General features: G+C 42.4%; 1 protein-coding gene and 1 long non-coding RNA gene across 15 annotated transcripts in view; one reads left to right on the top strand and one right to left on the bottom strand.

The window, feature by feature from the left end:
• The window catches only part of THOC1 (THO complex 1), a 37,586-nt gene extending 31,848 nt beyond the window's left edge, over positions 1 to 5,738 (bottom strand). The window contains exons 1-4 of the mRNA XM_006079205.4: positions 5,001 to 5,738; positions 2,483 to 2,556; positions 2,328 to 2,388; positions 1,041 to 1,107 (exon numbers count right to left, since the gene is read on the bottom strand). Of these exons, the coding sequence (XP_006079267.3) occupies positions 1,041 to 1,107; positions 2,328 to 2,388; positions 2,483 to 2,556; positions 5,001 to 5,054 (256 nt within the window). The 5' untranslated portion in view covers positions 5,055 to 5,738. The remainder of the gene's footprint in view (positions 1 to 1,040; positions 1,108 to 2,327; positions 2,389 to 2,482; positions 2,557 to 5,000) is intronic.
• LOC102400432 overlaps positions 4,195 to 18,347 on the top strand; it is a 38,880-nt gene continuing 24,727 nt past the window's right edge. For 4 of the 14 annotated variants that reach the window (XR_006640472.1, XR_006640471.1, XR_006640469.1 and 1 more), the window contains exons 1-2: positions 4,195 to 4,255; positions 4,663 to 4,831. This is a non-coding gene — a long non-coding RNA (uncharacterized LOC102400432). Of the gene's footprint in view, positions 4,256 to 4,662; positions 4,832 to 4,919; positions 5,050 to 5,098; positions 5,579 to 5,709; positions 6,337 to 18,347 lie in introns of those variants that run through there. The other 10 variants (XR_329390.4, XR_003105916.3, XR_329391.4 and 7 more) reach the window with 7 other exon arrangements.

The following is an 18,347-nucleotide window of genomic DNA, read 5'->3' as shown; positions in this document are numbered from 1 at the left end:
TCGTTAGAATATGCTTAATAAATGAATGATGAATAAGCATTTCATATAAATTTAACTTCTAAAGCCAAAATTTATGAACTACTTAAGTTCACAAAATTGCTTGCGGCTATACTGGAAGATAACTTTTAACTTGTATGTTTCAGTTTTTTTGTAGGAATAAGTATCAAAATAATAAATGTGAATAGTGCTTTACAGATTAAAAGGCACTTTTCACATAAATTATATGAATAAATCAAAGGAATATTTTAACGAGACTAATTAAAAAAGAGTACCGATGAGCTACTTTTTCATTGCTTCTTTATGCAAATATTTAATGAGCTACTACTGTGTATTAGTCACTTTTTAAAAGTCTGCTGAAACTACCTCCTACTACCCCTGGCCCATCTTAACCAATGTCTGCCTAGTTTTCCTGCCAGCAGTTTCTCCCCATCCCATGCCTTTCCCACAGGTACTCTTTAGCACAGCATACAAAGCCCTTTACAAATGATCCTAACTTACCCTCCTGCTTCTTTCCTCACGGTTCTCATCATCCTCTCCCCATTCTGCTCTAGTTTTTTTTACAGCCCTTACACCCCAGCTCCTATGTTACAGTTTTCTTTCTAGCCCATCCTGGTCCCTTCAGACTCTGAAGTTTAAAGATTCACTTCAACTATACTTCATTCCCACTTCAATTATCCCCAATAAGACATTTACATGTGTTTTCTCCCTGAACCACTAGGTTCCTTATAGGCAGGGAATATGTTTTATTCACCACTGAATCTCCAAGTCCTAGCTCAGTACCAGGCACATAGTAGATGCTCAATAAATAGGCACTGGATGAACGAAGTGGAGAACAAAGAAATGTCAAGGTGTGCAGTGTATACTAGTGACAAGAAATAACTGTGAGCTCATTTCAGTGGGACTTCTTGGCAATGGGGGTAGGTAGGCAGAATCTGAAAAATGAACAAAATCAACTAGGTAGAGAGGTATGGGGAGAATACGTTTTCAATAAAGTATGTCAAGTCTAGGATCACTGTAAAACCAAACCAAACCATACTTACCTTCAGTTACTCCCCCAATAGCAAGAGAAATAATAGCTAAAACGTTTTCACATGATGAATGATTTATCTACCAACAAAGGAAAAAACAACTTAATTTAGGAACCAGAATTTAGACTAATTTGATAATAAGAAAAACATACCCTCTGACATTAAATTGATTATCACAAACATTGGATAAGGATATTTCTCACAGAGGATAAAATTACTAAGAATATTTTAAAAATGAATGATAAGAGCCCTAATTGTAGAAGTATATTAAATAAATAAGCAGCAGGTGATTCACTTAAACTCCAAGAGTCTTGGGAAGATGGTTATATTAGCATGATTAAGCCTGTAAGCTAATCAAGCACAGATGTGCTGAGGCCATTAAGTCACTCAAAGGCACCAGACAAAAGACTGGGCCAGGGGGATTAACTGTCCTAGCGCATCAGTATGTCTGGGAAGGGTTTTATTAATAATAGAAGAGAGATGACGCTTAGGTGTGATAATATCATAAAAACCAGCATTTATTGAGTGTTTATTAAGTGCCATTTTATGCAACCCTGTAAAAATGGTGTTTCCTCTCTTACAAATGAAATTGAGGCCCAAAAAAGCAAGGTAACCTTGCCCAATGCCTGACAACAGGTGACTATGTCTGAAGAAGAAAGAATGAATTCAGAACTGTCCTAAAGAAAGGGACAGTTTTATGGCTACTGGAAAAGAATCTAGCTTCTTGGGATCCAAGCTTTGCTAAATGAAGAATAAACTGTTGGAACTTTTCCTTTCATTTAAGCGCTCCACTAATGGTACACAAAGTCCAATTTTTCACGTTTAAATTTCTGTACTAAAGTTGGATAGGCTCTTGTTATCTATTACTAACTGAGAAGGAGGATGCTGATAAGGAAAACGAGGGCCTGGAATCCGTGCTGAACATCCTTGGACTAGACTTCTCATCCACTCCAGGATGTGTTGCTGTTTATACAGCAAAGACAGGGCCCATCTTCAAGTTCTAGTTCTTGCTCAGGAAGACCTCGTACCAACTTTTCTTATACATATTCAACGGCAGAGGGCTCTGCTAATTCACTAAACCAAACTCTTAAATTGCACCTATGCTATCAAAACCCTTATTCATGATGTAACTCCTATGCGGACTATGACCAAGTTAGGTTTCACAGACTAAGCAGTTCCCTCCAGAAAAAAAATACTCATGGTTAAATATCTATTCTAAGAATAAAAGCAAATTAAAAAATAATATTTACTAATCTGCCAGCAAAATTTTAACAATAAATAAAGGAAAAACATACTTACAATTTCTTCTTCTAGAACACCTCTAAAAGCCTGGTCAAGGGTACATTTTTTTTCATTTTCACTATTAAAAACAAAAAATACCTGCATTTTTAAAACAGCTCAGGGTTAAGTATAAAGATTTCAATAAGCCCATGTCATGGATATTAACGCCTTACCTGCCAGGTAACTGGCTAAAGGTATTCAACAAGGGCTTGATATTTTTGCTGTTCAGAGCCTCTCTCGTAGATTTCTAGAAGAAAAAAAAAAAAGCACATAAGTTGAAGGATTTTTTTGTTCACTGAAAAACATACCACTCATTAATTGTATGTCTAACTAAAAAATGTTTATACCTGAGAAAAATTACCTGTCAGTCATTTCAGCAGTCGTTCTCATTCAAATGCTACTTACTCATCACTTGAAGCTTGTTGAGAGCATCCAAGCTCAATTTTCTCATTCCAGGTTTTCCTGCCTACCTTTCCTTTAAATATGCTATTCATTCTGCTTTAAAAAAAATCTCATAAGTGGCCCCCTATTTACAGGTTTTGTTTCACAGCTTCCTCTAAAGGTCCTTAATAATGTTATCCCGCTCAATCTATCCAACCTTCCCAGTAACCCCAAACACATACTCTCCACTAGGCTCTAGCCATTTTTCCATCATTTTCTATCAAGTTCACTCTAGTGTATCCATGCACATTGTTCTTCCCACATGCTCATGTAAATTCTATCCATTCTTCAAGACCCAACAAAAGTCCCACCTCCCCTAGGTAGCTTGCACAGCACAGTCCCTGACATCAAGTAAACACTGATGTCTTAAAGTACTAAACCTGCTGACTGTCACAAAGTAGTCGTAACTGAAAAAGAAAAATACTGCCAAGTCATTCACTCTGTGAAAATTCACATACACTTGGAAAATCATCTTGTCACCTCACAGGAGTTACATTTATACAGGAAATGGTCCATTCCTGACTCTGTGAGTAGGCTGCGTAATCTTGGTGCACGCAAGCTCAGTGGTGTCCGACTTTTCGTGACCCCATGGACCGTACCCCACCAGGCCCCTCTGTCCATGGGATTCTCCTGGCAAGAATACTGGTGTAGGCTGCCATTCCCTCCTCCAGGGGATCGTCCCCACCCAGGCAATGAACCCACATCTCCTTTGCCTCCTGCACTGGCAGGCGGATTCTTTACCACTGCACCACCTGGGAAGTCCGTAATCCAGAGCACACCCCTTTGTCTCTGTGCTTCATTTTCCTCACCAGTTACATATATGGGTTGTTGTAGATCCTTATTACCACCAGCAGCAGTGGCATCACCTGAGAACTTGTTAGAAATGCAGAATCTCAGGCCCCATTCCTACGGAACCAGAATCTCATTTAACAAGATCCCCAGGTGATCCCAACCCATGCTCAATCTTAAGAAGCACCGGGCTAGATGATCTCCTATTAAATGGTCCCTTCCAGGACTGATATGACCTTGGACACACCTAACAGTTTCTCCTCGCAGAATTACAGAAAAGTAGGGACGAATACAGTCAAACGACTTAGAACAGGGTTCTTCATTTGGTGATGGGCAACATAAAAAGAATACTGAGTCTGAAGTCAGAAAAAACAGTGAAGCAAATCATTTAACTTTTATGTTTTCGAACTGTGGTGCTGGAGAAGACTCCGGAGAGTCCCTTGGACTGCAAGGAGATCAAAGCCGTCAACCCTAAAGGAAATGAACCCTAAATATTCTTTGGAAGGACTGATACGGAAGCTCCAAACTTTGGCCACCTGATGCGAAGAGCCGACTCACTGGAAAAGACCCTGATGCTGGGCAAGACTGAAGGCAGGAGAAGGGGGTGACAGAGGATGAGATGGTTGGGTGGCATCACTGACTCAATGGACATGAGTTTGAGCAATCTCCGGGACAGGGTGAAGGACAGGGAAGACTGGCATGCTGCAGTCCATGAGGTTGCAAAGGGTCGGACACGACTTAGCGACTGAACAACAACAAAGGCGGGGGCTGGGGGGCTGGCTGTCTCAGTTTCTATCTCATCTATTGCGGATAATTAAACACCCTACTTCACAGGGCTATTCTGAGTTAAATAAGCTAACTTCAAAACGCCCTGTAAAGTGTTTCCCCAAATGCTTAAATTACTGTTCCCCAAGGCGGAAGAATAAAATGACAGCTGACAACCCTTTCCAAGCTGATCAATTTACCTCTCCCCACTTAGGACCGTCCTCATCGATCTCTAAGGAGTGAGATACAAAGGGTTAAAGGGTGATGAATTAAGCGGCGAGAAGAGCCACCCGGCAGTTAGGAAGCGGGGCGGAAGCCGGTTCTCTAGACTAAAACCATTCCCGCCTTCCCTCTACAGCAGCCCCCTGCCAGTTCTGGAAACACCCGACTGGCTAAGCGAGCACCGCAGAGGAGCAGGACCCAAACGGAGGTAGTCTGCGGGTGAGCCCTCCACGAAGGGCGCAGGGGTCCGGGACCCGCCGGCGGAAAGGAGGAGGCGGACCGCAGAGGACTCTTGGAAGAGGCAGGTAAAGCGCCTTTGCCGCCTCCCCAGCCCACGAAGGGGCCGGGAACCCGTCGCCGCGGCGTAACGCCTCTGTCCCCGCTTTACCCCAGTGCAAAATTCAAGTAATTTCAGGGAGAGGAGAGCAACAAATAGCGTTGGGCCGGGGCCGCGCCCACCGTTCCGCAACTCACCGTAAACCGCGTCCGCGCTTCGGGCAAACTGAAGAGCGGCGGCGTCGGAGACATCTTCTTGGCTGCGCGTGCCCACCACTTCGTCGCGGCGCCCGCTGATGACGTCAGGGCGGGAGCAACGAGAGTGCCGGCTCCGTGCGCGGCTAGAGCGGCTTGTGGGCGCAGGGGCGGGTCCCGTGGTGTTTGGGAGCTTCCCTGTGACGGAGGTCGGGAGGGCGTTGGGAGCCAGGGTTAGCCAGTCAACGCCCGATCCGGGTTCGTGGGTAACAACCCGTGGGGTGACTGCAGACGCGCGGCCTCGCCCTGTACACGCTGCGAATTACAAGCCGGGACGCTCGGGCTCTTGGCGGGGGTTTTCCTGGTTTGGGAAGTCCGGTGAATGGCGGCTGGTTACGGCTCGATGGGCCGCAAGGGAAGGTGGTAGCCGTCTGAGAATCCAAGTCAGGCGGCTTATCCGGGAGCTCCGGGCTGGGGAGGTGACGGCAGTGGCCGTCGGATCAAAGTCCTTCTTCCTGAACGAGTGGTCCCACCTCCGGATTCGCTCATCTGCCTTGAAGGTCACGGGCCCTGTAGCTCAGGTGCAGTTCCATTTTCTGAGAAAAATAATGCTCGTATCCCTGGGCTGTTGAGGAGCGTGAATGAAGTCATGAATGCAAGCGTGGCTTGTGTAGCAATGTAATGTGTGGGGATTCGTTCATTTTGCTGGCAGATAGAGGGCTCTACTGAACGAGGAAGATTGTGGAGGAACGCAGTACTCGGCGCTGAATGGATAGCCAGTGGCGCCAAGTCCCAGGGTTAAGGCACCCGTTGCAAGACCTAGTCTTCTGCCCGGTTCCTCCCTCGTCTCCGCTCACTTGGCCAATGAGAAGCCAAGGGGCAGTCGTCTTTCCGTTGGAATTATGCGGTGGGGAAAGAAGCACGGACCCAAACACCTGCTACCAGCTCTTACCCACCTGCACGTGTTCCTAAATGAAAGCCTGGTGCGCTTTACCTGGTTCCCTTCGTGGATATCCAGCGAGAGTACAGGACGCTAACAAAAATAAACTTTGCGTAATCTTGTCCCTAAGTGGGAATTGTGAACAGTGATGGCTACCTGGAGCGTTGCAGGTTTTTTCAGAATAAAATGATTCAGGTTTGATTGTACAACGTACGTTGCCAAATTGCCCAGATCAACTGGTATTAACTGATTTAATAGGTAGCTGATGTAATCGGATTGTTATCGTATTATGGATGATTGTTCAGTTCAGTTCAGTCGCTCAGGCGTGTCCAACTCTTTGCGACCCCACGAATCCCAGCACGCCAGGCCTCCCTGTCCATCACCAACTCCCGGAGTTTACCCAAACTCATGTCCATGGAGTTGGTGATGCCATTCAGCCGTCTCTGTCGTCCCCTTCTCCTCCTGCCCCCAATCTCTCCCAGCATCAGAGTCTTTTCCAATGAGAACTCTTCGTATGAGGTGGCCAAAGTATTGGAGTTTCAGCTTCAGTATCAGTCCTTCCAATGAACACCCAGGACTGATCTCCTTTAGGATGGACTGGTTGGATCTCTTTGCAGTCCAAGGGACTCTCAAGAGTCTTCTCCAACACCACAGTTCAAAAGCATCAATTCTTCGGCGCTCAGCTTTCTTCACAGTCCAACTCGCACATCCATACATGACCACTGGAAAAAATATAGCCTTAACTAGACGGACCTTTGTTGGCAAAGGAATGTCGCTGCTTTTGAATATGCTATCTAGGTTGGTCATAACTTTCCTTCCAAGGAGTAAGCGTCTTTTAATTTCATGGCTGCAGTCACCATCTGCAGGGACTTTGGAGCCCCAAAAAATAAAGTCAGCCACTTTCCACTGTTTCCCCAACTATTTCCCATGAAGTGATGGGACCAGATGCCATGATCTTAGTTTTCTGAATGTTGAGCTTTAAGTCAACTTTTTCATTCTCCTCTTTCACTTTCATCAAGAGGCTTTTTAGTTCTTCTTCACTTTCTGCCATAAGGGTGGTGTCATCTGCATATCTGAGGTTATTGATATTTCTCCCGGCAATCTTGATTCTAGCTTGTGCTTCTTCCAGCCCAGCATTTCTCATGATGTACTCTGCATAGAAGTTAAATAAGCAGGGTGACAATATACAGCCTTGACGCACTCCTTTCCCGATTTGGAACCAGTCTCTTGTTCCATGTCCAGTTCTAACTGTTGCTTCCTGACCTGCATATAGGTTTCTCAAGAGGCAGGTCAGGTGGTCAGGTATTCCCATCTCTTGAAGAATTTTCCACAGTTTATTGTGATCCACACAGTCAAAGGCTTAAGCATAGTCAGTAAAGCAGAAGTAGATGTTTTTCTGGAACTCTCTTGCTATCTCAGTGATCCAGTGGATGTTGACAATTTGATCTCTGGTTCTTCTGCCTTTTCTAAAACCAGCTTGAACATCTGGAAGTTCACGTTTCACGTATTGCTGAAGCCTGGCTTGGAGAATTTTGAGCATCACTTTACTGGCATGTGAGATGAGTGCAATTGTGCAGTAGTTTGAGCATTCTTTGGCATTGCCTTTCTTTGGGATTGGAATGAAAACTGACCGTTTCCAGTCCTGTGGCCACTGCTGAGTTTTCCAAATTTGCTGGCATACTGAGTGCAGCACTTTGACAGCATCGTCTTTCAGGAATTGAAATAGCTCAACTGGAATTCCATCACCTCCACTAGCTTTGTTCGTAGTGATGCTTTCTAAGGCCTACTTGACTTCACATTCCAGGATGTCTGGCTGTAGGTGCGTGATCACACCATTGTGATTATCTGGGTTGTGACGGTCTTTTTTGAACAGTTCTTCTGTGTATTCTTGCCACCTCTTCTTAATATCTTCTGCTTTTGTTAGGTCCATACCATTTCTGTCCTTTATCGAGCCCATCTTTGCATGCAATGTTCCCTAGGTATCTCTAATTTTCTAGAAGAGATCTCCAGTCTTTCCCATTCTGTTGTTTTCCTCTATTTCTTTGCATTGATTGCTGAGGAAGGCTTTCTTATCTCTCCTTGCAAAGTAAATAAAATTTACACAAGAGGTAAATAATATATATATATATATATATATATATATATTTTTTTTTTTTTTTTACAAAATCCAAACGGGAGAAGAGCTTGAGTTTGTTGACGCATCCATCCATCAAAGTCTAGAATTTAAATTAGCCAAAGACTTAGAATTGTGGTTTTTTTTTTTTAAATCACATTTGCTGTGCACCTGTGCTCTCTATAGGCAGTGGACAGTATTTCTTGAATGAATAGTAACTCTACATTTGAATGAACAAAATAATATAGATTAATTGCTGTTTTGAGGAGCTGGCAATAAGACAAGGAAGTAGGCAATGCAGTTTTAAAAGATACTCATCAAAAATCCTACCAGAGAAATGTTTTAGCATTTAGATGGTAAAAATGCCTTCTAATTCCCAAGCACTTAACGTAAGACATTTGATCCTGTAAATGATATTTTAAGGTGAGTAACACAGCTATTATGCTCATTTTACACATGAGGAAGCAAACTCAAAGAGATAGGGTTCCTGATAGAGGTAACTGGCCAAATGAGACTACCCACAGGTTTTGATTAGGATTTTTGAGCTCTTTACACTGTTACAGTGTCCGTAAGTAATAGTCAAGTTTTATTGAGTACCTCCTATGAGCCAGACACTTTTCTTGTATTATTCCTCCTCCTTAGCATGACATTGTACATAACAGGCTTGTCTGTCCTGGGTCATGTGTCTAGAGAAAGCTGTTTGGAATTCGAACTGCTAACTTTAATCCCAAAGCTTGTATTTTTCTTGAATCTTAACCCATAAATCTTTACAAAGCTATGGACCTAGTTAATGTCTCATAAATTATTCCTTATATTTAGAGAAGGGTAAGGATCATATTGTCATTCATAGTATAAGTTTTCTACATATGTAATAATACCATTACAAAGGCAGACATCCAATAATGCATAAACTCTTTAATTGGGCACCTCTTTTTCCTCCTATGTTAGTGCACAATTGTATAAACAGTTAGTACATAACTGTATAAAACTTCAAATAGCCAAAGCAGTCTTGAGAAAGGATAAAACTGAAAGTATCACTTCCTGATTTAAAAAAAAAATTACACACTACAGTAATCAAAATAATATGGTGCTGGCATAAGAACAGATGTGTAGACCAATGGAACAGAGTAGAGAGCCCCCAAATAAATACATGGTCATATATTTTATATTTATATGTGGCCAACTTATCTTCAGTAAGAGTGCTCAGAACACACAATGGGGATAGGATAGTCTCTTCAATAAATGATGTTGGGAGGACTTCTTTGGTCCTGTGGTTAAGACTCCACACTTCCAATGCAGGAGATGCAGGTTTGATTCCTGGCTGGGAAACTAGGATCCCTTTTGCCACATGGTGTGGCCAAAAAAAATTAAAAATGGCCTTAGGAATACTGGACATCGATGTGCAGAGGAATGAAAGCAAACCTTTACCTCACACTATACACTTTTAATGGAGAAGGCAATGGCACCCCACTCAGTACTCTTGCCTGGAAAATCCCATGGGCGGAGGAGCCTGGTAGGCTGCAGTCCATGGGGTCACACAGAGTCGGACACGACTGAGCGACTTCACTTTCACTTTTCACTTTCATGCATTGGAGAAGGAAATGGCAACCCACTCCAGTGTTGTTGCCTGGAGAATCCCAGGGACGGGGGAGCCTGGTGGGCTGCTTTCTTTGGGGTCGCACAGAGTCGGACACAACTGAAGTGACTTAGCAGCAGCAGCAGCAGCAGCATACACTTTTAAAAACCAACTCAAGTTACAATGGCAGAAGACATAAACAGGAAATTCATACAGAGGGGAAATATGAAAAGATGCTTAGCTTCCTGAGCAATCAGGGAAATGCATAAACAATACTGTGATATTGTTTTCTCATCTATGACATGGGCATGAGCTTAAAAGTTTAATGCATGTTGGTGAGGAGGTTGGGCACCTGTACTCAGCTGATGGAAATGGAATCTGTTGCAAAAATTTTGGAAATGAATTGGCGTTTTAGTAAGGTTGAAGATTTAATACCCTTCAATCCCATAATTCTACTCTAGGTATAAACACAAAAGGATTTCTTATACGTGCAAATAAAGAGACATGTGCACATATTTTGGTACTGCTGGTAATGCCACAGGATTGGAAACAGAGTGTCAATCAATGAATTGCTGAATAAATTTTAAATTACTCACTTGCTGAGTTTTTAAGGCAAAGAAAATGAAAGAGCTAAATGTATTTGTTGCAGTGTGAATAAATCTCTTTTGTTGAAGTGATCATGTTTTACTTATTGAACCCAGGTCTCCTTCATTGTTCATTTCAGTCACTCAGTCGTGTCCAACTCTTTGCGACCCCATGAACCGCAGCATGCCAGGCCTCCCTGTCCATCACCAACTCCCGGAGTCCACCCAAACCCATGTCTATCGAGTCAGTGATGCCATCCAACCATCTTATCCTCTGTTGTCCCCTTCTCCTGCCCTCAATCTTTCCCAGCATCAGGATCTTTTCAAATCAGCTCTTCACATCAGGTGGCCAAAGTATTGGAGTTTCAGCTTCAGTATCAGTCCTTCCAATGAACACCCAGGACTGATCTCCTTTAGGATGGACTGGTTGGATCTCCTTGCAGTCCAAGGGACTCTCAAGAGTCTTCTCCAACACCACAGTTCAAAAGCATCAATTCTTCGGTGCTCAGACTTCTTTATAGTCAAACTCTCACATCCATACATGACTACTGGAAAACTATCGCCTTGACTAGACAGACCTTTGTTGACAAAGTAATGTCTCTGCTCTTGAATATGCTATCTAGGTTGGTCATAACTTTCCTTCCAAGGAGTAAGCGTCTTTTAATTTCATGGCTGCAATCACCATCTGCAGTGATTTTGGAGCCCAAAAAATAAACTCTGACACTGTTTGTACTGTTTCCCCATCTATTTGCCATGAAGTGATGGGACCAGATGCCATGATCTTAGTTTTCTGAATGTTGAGCTTTAAGTCAACTTTTTCACTCTCCTCTTTCACTTTCATCAAGAGGCTCTTTAGTTCTTTACTTTCTGCCATAAGGGTGGTGTCATCTGCATATCTGAGGTTATTGATATTTCTCCTGGCAATCTTGATTCCAGCTTGTACTTCTTCCAGCACAGCGTTTCTCATGATGTACTCTGCATAGAAGTTAAATAAGCAGGGTGACAATATACAGCCTTGACATACTCCTTTTCCTCTTTGGAACCAGTCTGTTGTTCCATGTCCAGTTCTAACTGTTGCTTCCTGACCTGCATACAGGTTTCTCAAGAGGCAGGTTAGGTGATCTGGTATTCCCATCTCTTTCAGAATTTTTATGAAATTCTGAAATCAAAATATTGTGTTCTACACAGTCAAAGGCTTTAGCATAGTCAATAAAGCAGAAATAGATGTTTTTCTGGAACTCTCTTGCTTTTTCGATGATCCAGCAGATGTTGGCAATTTGATCTCTGGTTCCTCTGCCTTTTCTAAAACCAGCTTGAACATCAGGTAGTTCACGATTCACGTCCTGCTGAAGCCTGGCTTGGAGAATTTTAAGCATCACTTTACTAGCGTGTGAGATGAGTGCAATTGTGCGGTAGTTAGAACATTCTTTGGCATTGCCTTTCTTTGGGATTGGAATGAAAACTGACCTTTTCCAGTCCTGTGGCCACTGCTGAGTTTTCCAAATTTGCTGGCATATTGAGTTGCAGCACTTTCACAGCATAGTCTTTCAGGAATTAGCTCAGGAAATAGCTCCACTGGAATTCCATCACCTCCACTAGCTTTGTTCGTAGTGATGCTTTCTAAGGCCCACTTGACTTCACATTCCAGGATGTCTGGCTCTAGGTCAGTGATCACACCATCATGATTATCTGGGTTGTGACGATCTTTTTTGTACAGTTCTTCTGTGTATTCTTGCCACCTCTTCTTAATATCTTCTGCTTCTGTTAGGTCCATACCATTTCTATCCTTTATCGTGCCCATCTTTGCATGAAATATTCCCTTGGTAGCTCTAATTTCTTGAAGAGATCTCTTTCCCATTCTGTTGTTTTCCTGTTTCTTTGCACTGATCACTGAGGAAGGCTTTTTTTTAATCTCTCCTTGCTATTCTTTGGAACTCTGCATTCAGATAGGTAAATCTTTTCTTTTCTCCTTTGCCTATCACTTCTCTTCTTTTCTCAGCTATTTGCAAGGCCTCCTCAGACAACCATTTTGCCTTTTGTATTTCTTTTTCTTGGGGATGGTTTTGATCACGGCTTCAACAAGGTCATGAACCTCTGTCTGTAGTCACTCTGCCTATCAGACCTAATCCCTTGAATCTATTTGTCACTTCTAAGGTAAGGGGTTTGATTTAGGTCATACTAAATGGCCTAGTGGTTTTCCCTACTTTCTTCAGTTTAAGTCTGTGTTTTGCAATAAGGAATTAATGATCTGAGCCACTGTCAGCTCTCGGTCTTGTTTTTACTGACTGTTTATAGCTTCTCCATCTTTGACTGCAAAGAATATAATCAATCTGATTTCGGTATTGGCCATCTCATGATGTCCATGTGTAGAGTCATCGCTTGTTTTGTTGGAAGAGGGTGTTTGCTATGACCAGTGGACTCTCTTGGCAAAACTCGGTTATCTATAACACAAATTATCTTCAATTCCTTTGGAATGAAACCCTCTTTGAAGTAACTGATTCTTACCACAAGAGGTCAGCATTTGCACGGAAATATCTCCTCTAAAAAGGAAGAGACGAGAAATTTTTGTATTCAGATGTATTTAAGTGTTCTTGCCTGGAGAATCCCAGGGACGGGGGAGCCTGGTAGGCTGCCGTCTATGGGGTTGCACGAGTCGAACACAACTGAAGTGACTTAGCAGCAGCAGCAGCAGCTATCTAAAGCGCATTCTGGTACAGACCTTTAACTTCTTTAGTCAATCCAAATTGTAAGTCAGTTATTACTACAGAAAAAATGGTATGTATGTACGTTTTATGCTGTCTTAGAACACTTCCTTTTCCTTAATTTCGAGCAACTTGACAGCTCCATCCAGGCTGCAGGAATCAGGAAGACTCAGCTGGACTTTTGGTGTTTTTTCTCTTAAGGAGTTCCTCTAATAGCTGTGTATGTCAATTTCAAAAAGAAATGAAAAAGACCTACATCAAGGGGAATTACTAAGTCATGACTATTTCATGAGGTTTTGTGACCTTCACTGTAGCATGTGCTATTTTTATTCATAACTCTTGGAGGAAAATGAAGCACTTTGCCCTTGGGGCTAGGCTGGTTCTGGTTAGACTTTGCACTACAATCTTTCTTTGCCCAACTCTAGCTTCCTTCCTCCCACTTTGTAAATGGAAAGTAGGGAAGAGTTTCCTGTTTTGAAGTCAGCACCAGACCCACACTAAATCCTCAGCAGTTGATGGCAGTGAAGCATAGACTGGGAGTCAAAGATAGGATTTGTGTTCAAACGTGTCCCACGGTGATTAGCACACTGCTTTTCACTTGAGTATCTGCATTAATGAAAATAGAAATTTGATCAGTCCATCCCTTCAGTGGCTCCAAATAGCTTTCAAGACCTCATTGGATTAAGCTCCACATTTAAAACTATTCATAGTATGTCCATGCCCAACCCATCAGCTTCATATATTAATATATTCATATTTGGGCTTCCCTGGTGGCTCAGTGGTCAGAATCTGCCTGCCAACCCAGGAGATGCAGGTTCAATCCTGGGTCAGGAAGATTCCCCGGAGGAAGAAATGGCTACCCACTCCTGTATTTCTTGCCTAGAGAATCCCATGGACAGAGGAACCTGGGGGGCTACAGTCCATGGGGTCACAAAGAGTCAGACACCACTGAGCGACTGAGCACGCACACACATTCATGTTCATATAAGTTACTATATGCTAAGCATACATTGTTTTCTTTTGCCATCATGTTTTTATGCTTTAAATACATGAGCTCATTGATTCCTTACTTTTTAAGAAATCTATACAAATGAGAAAACCAAGACTCAGAGAATTCCAAAAATTCTTTACAGGAGTAGAATTTGAGTTTGAGTGTATTTGACTCCAGAGTCATAATTATATGTTGTATTTCTTTTGTTTTGCCTTGCCTTCTAACCACATACTTTGCAGCCAAAGCTACTCTCAGTTCCTTTTGTGTCTAATAACTTTTGCATACATTTTTGCTTCTTCCGGAATGCCTTTCTCTCCCGCTCTAACTGATCTGATCCTTCTTGTTTAAGATTCAGTGATTAGTCATTACTACTGTGGCTGACCCATCCTGATGTGTTCGACTGTATTCATGGCCCCCACTCTGAGTCACAGAGTAGTTTTTCTCAACATGTATGTGTGAGAGGATTTGGGAGGTGACTGCTAATGTTATGCCGCGAGAACCGTTGCTCTGGTCCTGCAGAAAAGAACGTGTGGAAATCCATTTTTAGCCTGAACCCCAACAATGAAGTGGGTTCAAAATAGGGAATAAAATAAGTTCATTTCCTTTGACACTGGGATATAATCACTAGGAGAGTACTGATTGAGCAGTAACTGAAGTTTCAAGAGGGAGCTCCCCAGATGGAGCTGTAGGACTAAAAGAATAGAAAAATATTACCCAGATGAACAGATAAAATGGGCGTCTGTATTTGAAGTTTAGACCTGAAATGAACTCCGAGCCTTTGCAAATATAGGAACCAGAAAGGCTTTTAAGTGAAGGAAAACAACTCTGACCTAAACTACAGGAAGGACTTGGGTGCTCAGTATGGGCAAACCAGAAGCAGTGCTCCTTTCTTAAAATCCTTTCCATCAGGTAGCTTATTGCTATTCTGAGAGTGCTATGTGGAAACCTCAAGGGATTGTATCTCCAACATTCCTTTTCAGTTCTTTCTCAAAAACAGGGAGCTAGACTTTCACATACACTTGTAATATGAGCGTTGCCTTTCCTATTTTGCAATGGCTCCTTCCTTTTTTTTTTTTTTTAATTGCATCTTGAACAGTATCTAGCTGATGAGACTCTGGAAATGTCCAGGTAAATTGTGGTTCCATTTTCTTAAAAGGAAGGAATTCTTTAAAGACATAACCTTGTTAGCTTTGCGTTTCAAGCAATTTCTTTCTTTCACTCAATTTGAAAATATTATGAGACAGGGAAGGGAATTTGTATTTACTGGGGATATGCTAAGTGTTAGACAAGTCTGTCACATGCATCATCTGACATAATTATCTGACACTGTGCATAATTCCCAGCACAGTGACTGTGATGTGTTGGTTTTATGCCCATTTCACAGAGATGGAGGTAGGGACCAGCAAAGACTGAATAAACTGGTGGTTAAGTGGGGAAGCTGAGATGTGAATAGCATCAAGCCTGATTCTGCTACAAGGTTCTCAAATTTAAATGAATAAACCCCCTTTTTAAAAAAAGGATAACATTTCCACAGACCCCTTGTGATGATTAAAATTATTTTATGTCTCTTAAGCGAACAAACATAAAACTAAATATAAACATCTCATGTATATGACGTTTATGTAACTACAGGACTAAAAGCAAATATATGAATTAAATAGCAGCAAAACTTCCAAATGACATTAATAAGAGACAACTGAGACCAGAGTAATAATAACTTAAACTTATTGAGAGCTTACATGTGCACCTTTCTAAGTTATTTACACATTATCTTATTTGATCCTCAAAGTTTTGTGTACTTTTACAGATGAGGAATCTGGCACAGACTTACTGAAATTTATTGTTACTCTAATCTCAATGGTCACTCAGACACCCCTTTGTTTCATTAATGTTTGCTTGCTACTAACCCTACAATGTTTTTGATGGGTTTTAAGACTTCCCCAGTAGCTCAGATGGTAAAGCGTCTGCCTACGATGTGGGAGACCTGGGTTCGATCCCTGGGTTGGGAAGATCCCCTGGAGAAGGAAATGGCAACCTACTCCAGTATTCATGTCTGGAAAATCCCATGGACCGAGGAGCCTGGTGGGCTATACAGTCCATGGGGTCGCAAAGAGTCGGACACGACTGAGCAACCTCACTTCACTTCACTTCACTTCAACCCTACAATGCACAGCAGAAGGCATTCCTGCAAAAATGGATAAAAGGTTTACCTGCTTCCAAGCAGATGGTTAGCCATTCATCAAAAACATCCATTTTTTTCCTTTGGGCAGACAGCTACATACACTATATTTCTTATACCCTTGCAAGCAAGCATACAATGCAGTGAAGTTCTAACCAATGGTTAGTGAGAAGTCTTGCCTTTCACTTTCAAGCTAGAGTTTTAAGAAGCAGGGGTTTTAAGTGTCCTCTTCATACTTGTCCCCCTTTCAGTGTCTCAGTGCAGAAGAGGGCCCTAGGAAATGACACAGCCACATGTTTGCAGCCTGGGTTCCTCAATCGCCTTGTGGAAGAGAGCTGCCAAACAATATCTCCTTTATGCTAAATTATGGGAAAGAACAAAACGTTTATGGTCCTTGAGCCATTATATATTTTTTTTGAGGGGCTGTTTATGATAGGAGCTAGTGTTATCCAAATTAATATACTCTTAACTCTAACTGTGATGGAATGCATGGAAAGGGTAGATAGTTGCAATCAAATATGTTGCCTAGTTGGATTTGAACCTCCAGGAGGGAGAGGATGGGGAAGAAACTAGAAAAATGGGGTCCTTTTTTAAGAAAATATTTTTAATTTATTTATTTGGCTGCACTGGGTCTTCATTGCAGCCCATGGAATTTTTAATTGCAGCATAAAAATGCTTAGTTGTGGCAGGTGGGATACAATTCTCTAACCAGGGATTGAACCTGGGGCCCCTGCACTGGGAGCTCAGAGTCCCAGCCACTGGACCACCAGAGAAGTTCCCCATGGGATCCTCTTATATCTTGTTTTTCTACTGAGGCCAGACCCTGCCCAGATTCTCCTGGTCTCCCTATTGTGTTTCACCCTGGGGAGTGTTTCCTGCCCCTCCTTTCTCCTCCATCATTTTCTCTGTTGTCAGAGCTTCCAGGCAGTCTCCTCGGCTCAGCCATGAATGGCATCTACTAGCAGTGTGCTGGCTCCCTTTTTATATCTGGGTCATGCTTTGTGTGTCTTTGTGCATTAGTGTGATAAAGAGCTCTTCCTGACCCTTTGGCTCCTTTCCCAAATGATCCATCGGCAGTTTGTGCAGTGAAATATTGGTCTTCCAACAGTCCATAAATAATCTGACTTATTCATCAAAGGAATTTCATAATACACAAGGCACTTAACCGGTTTCATTGAAAACAAGGTTTATTGTATTTGGGGAAGATGTTGTAAAATTCCAGGTTAACTGTACATCTGTTTCTTGAGACAATATGCCTTCCTGTCAATCAGCACTTTCTAGAATGAAAGGCCCACGCCTCCACTAAATGGCAAAGCCAGCGGGTAGTTCCTGTAGTATTTGATCACCAACGTCCAACCTACACTATGGGTTTGACAGAGTACAATCACCCATTTAGCAAACCTGTAAATGCTCTGAGACTGTTCTATCCACAGTGGGCACGAGTGGAGATTGGTTTTGAGGGTGCTGCTCTGATTCTGGGCAGCACAGGAAGGCCTGGCTTGGGTCAGTCCCAGCACGGTCCTGCTCCAGGCTCTGTCTGGAGGCCTCCCTAATGGGAGGCATGGGTGCTGTCCAGTTCTCTCCCTCCTTCAGGGCACTGCCAACCTGCAACCTTGGCTTGGAAGGCGCAGTAACACAACTAAAAACAAATCGTAGGCACATTTTTACCTGCAGATGCCAACTGTCCTGAATCAACCATTCTTATCCAATAAGCAAGCCTGAATCTCGGCGAAAAATAAGCACTTCAGAAACTTTTGAAAATTTGTTTATTTCTCTCTCTCTTTTAAACTCCCCAAACCTGAAACCAAAAGAAGGCAATACTTCTTAAGTTGCTGCGGGTAGATTCAAGGGTCTACATTGATCATTTTTGCTATCAGGACTTCATTTTACATTTTAAAAATACTATTGGAACTCTGAAAAAAAAAAATGACTCTTTTGGCAGGTTTTCAGGAAATAAATGCTTACCGTGTGAGATCTGAGAAAAAAGGACAGAAAATTAGTCACTCAATACTTTGAAACATCCAGTTAACTTCTAAGTCCCTGGAAAAATCAACACAAGGCAGACCTCTTGCAGATTCTTAATTTTTCGATTCTCCTAGAAATGCCAATCCCTCGGCTGCTGGAACACAATTTGTGAACCAGGATTGGCCCAAACCAAGTTGTGGTTTTTTTTTCATTTTTCTATAGCAGTGGCATTCAAACCAGTAATAACAGCCACAGCATCAAGTGTGCCCTCTAAAACTGGACAGAGTAGGAGTTGGCACA

This window comes from Bubalus bubalis, chromosome 22, assembly GCF_019923935.1.
Source record: "Bubalus bubalis isolate 160015118507 breed Murrah chromosome 22, NDDB_SH_1, whole genome shotgun sequence".
Taxonomy (NCBI): Eukaryota; Metazoa; Chordata; class Mammalia; order Artiodactyla; family Bovidae; genus Bubalus; species Bubalus bubalis.
Note: the sequence above shows the minus strand (reverse complement) of the source record. Positions and strands in the feature narration are given on the sequence as shown.